Raw genomic sequence first — 9,727 nt, 5'->3', positions numbered from 1 at the left:
TAAAGTGGTACCTGATATCAATATGCTTGGATCGGTTGTGGAACACAGGATTCTCAGTCATACGAATCCCACTCTGATTATCACAGAGTATCACAGTGGTATCTAGCACATGTTGGAACAGCTCACTAAAGAGCTTCCTCAACCAAACTGCTTCACAACAGGCCATACTAGCAGCAATGTATTCGGCCTCCGCGGTGCTCAAAGCCACCGACTTCTGCTTCCTGCTCATCCATGAGATCGAAGGAGAACCAAGATTGAAACAACATCCAGATGTGCTCTTACGATCCACCACACTGCCAGCCCAATCGGCATCAGTATATCCACGGAGTATCACACTCCCGGCAGTGTATCTCAGCCCATGGTTTATTGTGCCCCAAAGATATCTCAAAAGATTCTTGGCACCAACCCAGTGAAAATGATGAGGCTCAACCATCTGTTGACTCAAAGTATTCACTGCAAAACATATGTCCGGACGGGTGTTCACTAAGAACATCAAAGCTCCTATGAGTTGACGATACTCAGTAGGATTGGCCAAGATAGGCCCTGCAGCGCTGCCACTCAACTTCTTAAAGTTGAGTTCCATTGGTGTCGACACGGACTTACAGTCCACCATCCCAAATCTTTCCAGAAGCTTCACAATATACTTTCCTTGAGAAAGGAAAATCTCTCCAGGTCTCTGCCAGACCTCCAGGCCTAGGAAATAGTGCATCAGTCCTAGGTCTTTCATCTCGAACTCAGCAGCAAGCTCCCTCTTACATTGATGAATGAGAGGGTCACCACCTGTCAGGAAGAGGTCGTCCACATACAGCACTTAGAATGAGAGGCTTTCCTTCCACAACCTTAAAGTAAAGGTTTGGATCAGCATTGCTTCGAGTGAAGCCCAGCTTCATCAAGTAACTATCCATCCTCTCATACCAAGCTCTGGGTGCTTACTTTAACCCATAGAGGGCTTTCTTCAACCTGCAGACATAAGTGTCTCGATCTTGAACTTCAAATCCCAGAGGTTGTTCTACATACACCTCTTCCTTTATTGCACCATGCAGAAAAGCGGTCTTGACATCCATCTGATGAAGACTCCATCCTTGCGTAGCAGCAAGGGTTATGATGGATCGGATGGTGGTATATCGAGCCACAGGTGCAAATATATCGTCATAGTCAATTCTCAATCATCATGGATCTGCACCTCAATGACTGTAATGTTGCTCTCATTATACAGCATCACATTGCTACCCCAAATTAACAAGAATGACAGATCTGGTCTTTTCATTGTAATATACTCCTAGTGGAGATTCATATCTTCTTTGCTGTCTATGCATCATCACGCTGCATGCTACCCATGCTGCCTTTGCATCATCACGTTGCAACACTACAACACAGTCAGATCTGCACTAATTGAGGCTTACGATCACCCAATCAAGCCTTCAAATTTGCTCCCACAGGTTGCCCAACCATCTCATCCAAAACTGATGAAATTCCTTGACCCAACACAAGGCATAAATTGTTGTTCCAATCTGTTTTCGCTACTGCTCCTAATTGTGACTGGTTAGGGCATCCATATGCTGCAACAGCCCTTAACCAAGTCACCAAACAGCCTTTAAAAACTACGTGCTACCCTTGTATAAGTCCTCTGCATCCACGCTGTTGATTAGGGCTCAATCTAGCCCCAAAACAGTCCCACGCAATGCCTTTTCAGTGGGGTAAGGGCCTGCGGCCTACCACAGGTGGCTTCCTGTACCCACGGCCTGCTGAAACAGAGTTTCCAGCCCGCACATAATATTCAAATCAACCCAGAATTTTGTCTCCTTTATTGAGGCCTTTCTGCTGGTTAATTTTCACTCCAAAACAGTCATAGGAGTGACCTAAACGTCCCCTCTTCCTTCACTGGAAATGCCCTTACCTGCACCCAATAAAACAGAGATTTAGGGCCCAATATACTGCAGATTTAGGGCTCCTATTCTTAGCGTGTAAGGGCCTCTTGGGACAGCGTATGAGGGCTCTTTAGAACTGCGGATTTTCCTCTAGATCTCTCTGTCCACAAAACCCAAACATGAGGAGAGAGTGCAGTGGTAGTCTCCCTCTTAATGCCAGCTTCTCTGCAGAAGTCTTTGAACTCATTTGACTCATATTCAGTGCCATTGTCAGTCCTCAAAATCTTGATCTTCTTTCCGATCATATTTTCCACCAAGGCTTTGAAGGTACGGAACCACATGAAAGCCTCATTCTTCTTTTTCAAGAAGTATATCCAGGTTTTGCGAGAGAAGTCATCAGTAAATGTCATATAGTAAGAACATCCCCCCAGGGATGTTACAGGCAACATACCAGAAAGATCAGAATGGACCAGTTGCAATATCTCAGATGTCTTTGTGACACTTGAGGGGAAAGGTCCCCTTGTATGTTTTCCTTCAGCACAGCCCTTACATACACCTATATGATTATTTCCAAAATCAGGCAGCCCTTCATGTTCATGATCTTATAATGCTGCCTATGCATCATCATCATGCTGTCCTATATATCATTGTCACATCACAGCCATATAAATCACTATCATACAAGAATCACTTCCATACATCAAGAAACATTGTCCAAATATCACTAAAGTCGCTGCCCAAACATTATTGTCATAGGAACAAATATCTCTTCCATATATCATCTCCATTCTTCACTTGTCAAGAGAACAATATCACTGCTATGCATAACTGTCATAAGAGTAAGTGACACTACAATAAGTGCAGAAGATCACTGTCAGAAAACTATGTCATATTGTCATATTTCACTACAGAAGATAGGGTCTGATAATAAGCCCACTTGACTACCCTTAAGCTCTTCCATATATCCATTTTTAAGACTCCAAAGCATCTGCCTTCTAACAGCCGTTGTTGTCCTTCTCAAGGGACTATACTTGGAGCTTTACCAAGCATCTTCTTACAGCCCATTATACCAGAATTGCAAACTGTCTAATCTGGACCATAATATCTGGCAAATTCATCATTATAAAAAACAAGCACATACCTGTGATAGACGTCATATTTCTGTCCACAAATACATTTCGACCAATGCACAGGACCCTGAAATTTCGGCCTTGGTTAGGGCTTTCTGTGGCTGCTACGACAGCCCTACTATACAGCCTTCAAACTTCTTTTCAATAATACATGTACATGAGTATGCCGGCTAACACACGGTCATACTCATAACCAATACAACAAGGCACGAGAGGCCTTAATAATAATACATCAAAACTGCAGCTTTCTATGTAAGCGGGTACCCACCGAGACGCTTACATAAACCTGCACCAAACTGTGTATAAGACTGTCATAAATCAGTCTACAACCAAGGCTATAATCTGTCCACAACCGAGGCTATAACCTGTCCACGTGTTATCTCAGCAAACCCGCGTTATCTCCTTCGCTGTTTGCTCCAAACGTCTCAGCGTATATATATAAACCTACGTATATATATAACTGTCCACGTGTTGCTGTTTGCTCCAACGTACCAACGTATATATATATATATGTAAACCTGCGTATATATATATAACTGTCCACGCGTGTGTCAACGATTCTGTTCTTGTCCACGTGTCTACCGGCAACCATTCAACTGTAGATCTGTCAACCAATAACCCATGGACTTATAAAATCCCGTGTGGTTGTCCGAACACACCAGCACCCGTAAACTTGTGTAAATTATATATCTTGGTCTACGTAGCAGCCCTCTGGCCTGTCCACGTGACGGCTCCACAGTAGTTCACCGATCTCTTGCTTCGACGACCCACCGTTCACATATACCTCTGCGCGTTCATGCATGCAAACTCCTGTCTTTAACCGAAGTTATAACCGCCACAACCGCAGCTGTAATTTGCCCGCATCCGAGACTATAAAACAGTCTTACCCGCAACAATAAACTGTTCTTATCGCCGCGTGTCCCTACGTCGTATTTATCCACCTTTGTTCACAAGGTTATGTCACGGATAGTCTGCGCAATCCTGCGCTTATATCGTAAGCCGGCACTTATGAACAGTTTCCCAACGACCACGACAGTTCGTTGTTCGGATATAAACTTCAGCGCTGTTACCCCAGATAAATCTGCACATTTATATGTACCAACAACTGCCCACGTCTTTAATCTTCAACAGACCTTTCGTCCCTCCACTGCGCAACCATAAAACCAAGCCTGAACCTACGAAGTTACCTTGGCTTTATGCGCATAAGACATGCGCATTCTCCAGCCTTATTCGCACGTCCTCTGGTCTTTTATGCCGAGATCAGAGAGTGAAGATCGATGGATTGATTGCTATAGATAGAGTTTGTCTTCACCTCAGCTCTGATACCATGTAAAGTTTTGTAGATGTTCTATGCTAAGAGCAATTTCACTTTTCTCACAGCAATCATACAAGTAGATAAGCAAAATGCAGATAGAACATATAAGCAGATCTTATAGAAGACAAATCAGAAACAAGAAAAATGTATGTGTTCGTTTCGGCGGTCAGCAGGATGCTTCAACCAGCAAAGTCTCCTTTGGTCAGCCAGCCCAGCATGTGTCACAACAACCCTCTAACCAGCATGTGTCACAACAACCCTCAACGCTGGTCAAACTTCTGCGAAACCCTAGCAGCAGAAACCCTAGCATGTGAGTTGTGTTGTCATCAAATTCTCTCCAACTTTACCTGTATATATATCCATCAATGAGGGTGTGTGACACATCTGTTGGGCATGTGAGCCTACATTACAAAACTGGCTGACCTAGCACATATAATTTATTAAGAATAATAAATTCAAAATATAAGTTCCGCTCATCGGATTAAGACTATTTTTATATGGATTTTACACCTCTCAGAAAGAGGAATCCAACAAAAATATTAGCCTCTTAATCTGAGCATCAGAACATGGAGTTTGGACCTAGTTGTCCAAATTTAACACAAAAGCTATTAGAGTTTTTTGAATATACAACCAGCTTAAGCTATCAAATGCTTTTGAAAGATCTATTTTAAGGAGCATACCTGACTTTTTGGTAGTCTTCAGGGAGTGGATGATTTCATGAGTAAGGATGATGCCATCTGTAATCTGCCTGCCTTCCACATATCTAGATTGCTCAGGCGAGATGAGAAGTGGGAGCAACGATTTGAGTCTGGAAGCGATGATTTTGGAGACAATCTTGTAGATTACGTTGCACAGGGCAATGGGCCGATATTTGTCAGGGGTGTTGGGTTGATCTTCCTTAGGAATAAGGGCAATGAAGGTGGCATTCATGGCTGGAAGCATCCATCTCAATGTTCTTGATTCCTCAACTACCTGCCAGACTTCCAATTTTATCAGCTCCCAGAAATTGTGGAAAATTTTTGAAGTGAAACCGTCAGGACCAAGCGCCTTCCCCTCTTTCAGTTGACGAACTGCCGTTTCCACCTCTTGTAAGTCGACCGGCTTGAGAAGGAGTTGGTTATGCTCCTCTGTAATAACTTTTGGAATATTCCTAGTAATTTTTTCTATGGCTTGTGATCTGTCAATCTGTGGCTCTTGATGAGCCTGCTTGAAGTAGTTTAGAAGTTCGTGCTCGATGTCTTCATGTGTTTCCATCTTTACCCCCTGCTCATTTTGAATATGAGTGATGTTGTTATTCATTCTTCATTGGATCGTAGTCCAGTGAAAATTTTTTGTGTTTTTTTCTCCTTCTTTAAGCCATCTTATTCTCGATTTTTGCCTCCAGAGCGTTTCCTCCTAATTTGCCCTCTTTGAAATCTGAGACTCAAGATACTTTTCCTGTTCTAACAGGTCATCTGATCTGCCTTCTGTAATGATCCGTTGTTGCAATTGTTTCATTTCTTGATCAAGGGCACTTTGCGCCTGGAAAATGTTGCCAAAAGAAGAATGGTTCCATTGTTTGATCTTGCTTTTGAGGTGTTTAAGCTTCTGCTGAAATTGGAACATTTTTGTGCCATTTGGAGGAGAAAAGTTATTCCATTCTGAGTTTATTAGGTTGTTGAAATCTGGATGTGACATCCAAAAAGCCTCAAAGCGAAATGGCCTTCGGGTGGTATTGCCAGGACGAGACCATTGGAGAGAGATTGGCCAGTGATTTGACTCTGAGATCGACAAAATTGAAGTTGAGAGGTCTCCTCCGAGATGGATTGCGTTGTCTGAGAGTAAGAATCTGTCCAAGCGAGAAGCGATTTGATGCAAACCTGCTCTTTTATTGTTCCAGGTATAGAGTCCATTGTTGAATGGCATGTCGATGAGCCAGTTGTCTTGAATGAATTCTTTTAGATGAGAACTTTCCTTGTCCAGTCTGTTCCTGCCTCCCCTTTTTTCTTCTAGCTTGGTTATCATGTTGAAGTCACCCCCTGTAATCCATAGTGGATGCTCTCTTTTAGTATTGATTGCAGAAAGTTTGTTCAAAATTTCTATTTTGTACATAGTCTCCTGGGGAAAATACACATTGGTTAAATGACCATGTATGTTGGTCCCTATAATGTGAAAAGTGGCTTGGATAAAATGCTTATTAGCGTGGATGTTATTGAGCATAATGGTTCGAGCGTCCCAAATGATTGCTAGGCCTCCCGAAGCACCAGAGGCATCCACTGCTGTTGTGAGATATCCTGGCCATGCTTTTGCTGCAGTTCGTTCCAGAGAGGTTGAATTGCATTTGGTTTCTTGCAAGAATAGGATTTGTGGCTTCTCTTGCTGTATCATATTTTTAATCAGTCTACCTTTCCCGGGGCTATTGAGCCCTCTGATATTCCATGATATTAGCTTCATTGAGGAATGTTGGGGAGGGAGTTGTAGTACTTTGTAAGCTTGGAGTATCTACCTGATTCCACCAGCATTTCCCCGATGCGGATTGTTCGTTGGAGATCCATTTTTCTTCCACGCTTTTTGTTATCTTTGGTGATATGCTTCCCATCCCAAAGGCCTCCGGTCTGAATGCCTAGGGATTTCTGCCTTTGTGCTCATGAGAGAATCACTTCCAGATTCTCTAGTTGTCGCTCTGGGATTTTGTCATAATTTTTTGTTTTGCATGCCTGCTCAAGGCCAAGAATGTCCAGATCCCCAATATCTATGCTTTCTGGTTCCTCTTCCATGTGCTAAGATTCATTTAATCCTTCATTTGTTTCTGTTGCTATTATAGAATCAGGCTGCATGTTATGTACCTCCATTCCTTGAGTATTCCAAGCAGAGATCTTGTGTAGGGCGGAGGGGGATAGATCTGTGGGTAGGGGATCTTTTTGGGTTTTCTTGGAGTCTACATGGGCAACTTGTTTTTCCTTCTTGGTTTCCCTCTCTAAGGGATCGAGGTTTTCAGAGTTTTGGTCAACTTTTCGGGCTAATGCTTCAAAGTTGTTGCTCGTAGAGGGGTTGGCATTTTAGGATTTGAAGCCAGTTTCTTGTGGTTTTTCCTACGATTGGCGACTTTAGTGAAGCCTTCTGAATCAGGCTTATCAGGTGCTGATGGATTTGAGGGTTTTTGATTTAAAGGACAGTCCCTAAATAAGTGGCCCAAGGCATGGCATCTTCTGCATCTAAACGGAACATGTTCATAGTCTATTAACTGAACCCATTTAACATCGTCATGGTAGAGACTTACTGCATCTGGAAGTGCCTTGCTGAGGTGCATATAGACACAAATTCGGGCGTAGGAGGTGTATCTGCGGAGCTTTGTTTCCTCTGCAACTTTGATAAATTCTCCAAGACCATTCCCAATGTCTTGTAGAGAAGCTTCATCCCAGTATTCTAGTGGGAGAGAGTAGAGACGAATCCAGACTGGGGCCCAGCTGAGGTCTTCTTTATCCGGGTTGAAGCGCTCAATCCAGTCCCTCAGATACAGGCCAACTGCGTTGAAGAAATACGGCCCTCCATCTAGGACCCTGTTTCGGTCCTCTAAGCAGTTGAAGATGGCCGTGAAGAACCCTTTGGGTCCTAGCTGTAGGGTGATATGTCCTTTCGGCTTCCATTTGGCAACTATCCAGCCATGCAAAGCTTTCTCTATTGGCCATAATCCTATAAACTTGCCTATCAGAGCATGGTCTCTCATGTACTGTATCTGAGCATTGATTCGGTGGCTTGGGAGTTCTATCTTCGGACGTTCTGCAGCCACTGGCTTGCAGGTGGTCGAGGTGACTTTGGGATGATCTTTGTCAGCTGTTTTGGCTTGTTGTGGATTCATACCCGTGATGTCTCCATTTTGTTCCTCTGGTCCGGCCCCTTCCTCATTCTTCTGCCGAGTTTCATTTTCATTGGGGGGAGGCTCTGCGTCCTCCCCTTGGGGGGGATTCATGATATGCGTGACCTTTCTGTCGTGAATGGAAAGACGTATTACTGGCGTGGTAGACAGGACTGCAGAGGTCTGTGAGAATCTGCCGTTGCGGGTTCTATAGAAACCCTAGGACATTGTTCCTCCGCGCGCTCAGTCTAACTTACCCATATTAACACAGTTTCATATTAATGCACATTAATATTTTAATTTCCCTAAGTTTAGACTTAGGGACTCCATTAAAAATATTAATTATTTTAATATCTCCTAAACTATTTAAAATCTCCTCAAACCCTTTCTGGGTATTGGCAATCTCATGTGTCCCAACCTCTCCACCACATTTCGTGGCTAGAGCAGTGTTTTAAGATTCGGCCGGCTCAGAACCGACTCGGCCGAGTTGGTCCGAGTCAAGGCTTCACCGGGTTGACTCGGCTAGTGAACCGGTTCGACTGGCCAGGTTATTACCGAGCCGGCCGAGTTGTCTTACAACTCGGCCGACTCAGTAATAACCCGGCCGGCTCGACCGAGTCTGAGCCTACTTGGCCGGGTTGGATGACAGTGGCTCGTGAACAAAAAAACATCGATTTTTTATTTTTTATTTTTTTACTTTTGGGGGACCCCAAAGTTTTCACTATGATACTTTAATGGTTTTTTGTCCCTAAATACATTTATCTCACTTGATTTTGAGACGTTTGTTTAGGTGGTAATAGGTATCACATATGTAGTAGAGATTCCTTAAGGGATAGCTTCATTCTTCTTCAAAACCTTCAAATAGGTTCTTTGCCCCTAACTTTGTGGCCCCAACCTTGGCCCTCCAAAGATGAGAATCGAGCCTTAAGTTGATTTCATGTAATGCTACACCCCTTGATGAGCCTCCAAATGCTAAAACACTAAACTTAAAAGCTTGGACGTTAGACTATTTGATGATATGCCCAAATGGACTGAAGATGCCCCCTGGCTGGCCTTAACCCTGTTTTAGTGGATGGTGCCTTCTTCCAAAGCACAGATGAGGATCGTTATCATTGAGATGACTTAGGAGGGCTAGCACATCCTCTTTGATGCCAATGATTACCCTTAGGGGTGCCATGTCACTCACATGCTTGAAAAGGGTGACATAGGGTCTCTCCTAGATGACATCATGGTGGAGGATGCACCTTTTGAAGATGTACACATGTGCTTTGGGACTTTCTTGGAGTGAGGAACACTCTTGGACCCTTGTATTAGTTCCTTGATGACTTACAATTTATTTTGGAGGATAACGCCATTTCTAGCCTCCTTGGTTATGTGTTTTTGTTTTTATCTCTATATCATCATCATGTATATATTAGACAATGCACTGGGTGCCATTTTGATATAATGGATATATTCATGAGCCTACTTTGATCATATGTTGTCTTTATCTATATTCTAATGCTATGTGCTTGGAAACATGAATGAAAATCTTTAAAATTATGTTTTTTATAATAAAAAAATATTTAATGTATTTTTT

The 9,727-nt window shown here is 43.1% G+C and overlaps 1 protein-coding gene across 1 annotated transcript; it reads right to left on the bottom strand.

Moving 5' to 3' along the window:
• Window positions 1-5,708: 5,708 nt before the first annotated feature.
• On the bottom strand, window positions 5,709-6,680 carry LOC149194048 (uncharacterized). The gene has a single exon (XM_089407528.1). It carries the CDS (start codon window positions 6,678-6,680, stop codon window positions 5,709-5,711), a length of 972 nt encoding a protein of 323 aa, XP_089263654.1.
• Between the last annotated feature and the right edge of the window lie 3,047 nt (window positions 6,681-9,727).

Source organism: Pinus tabuliformis, chromosome 2_2 (genome assembly GCF_031772625.1).
Source record: "Pinus tabuliformis cultivar Carrire ecotype Pingquan chromosome 2_2, CPIR1, whole genome shotgun sequence".
NCBI classification, from domain to species: domain Eukaryota; kingdom Viridiplantae; phylum Streptophyta; class Pinopsida; order Pinales; family Pinaceae; genus Pinus; species Pinus tabuliformis.
The sequence above is the reverse complement of the archived record's forward strand: the minus strand, read 5'-3'. Positions and strand labels throughout refer to the sequence as shown.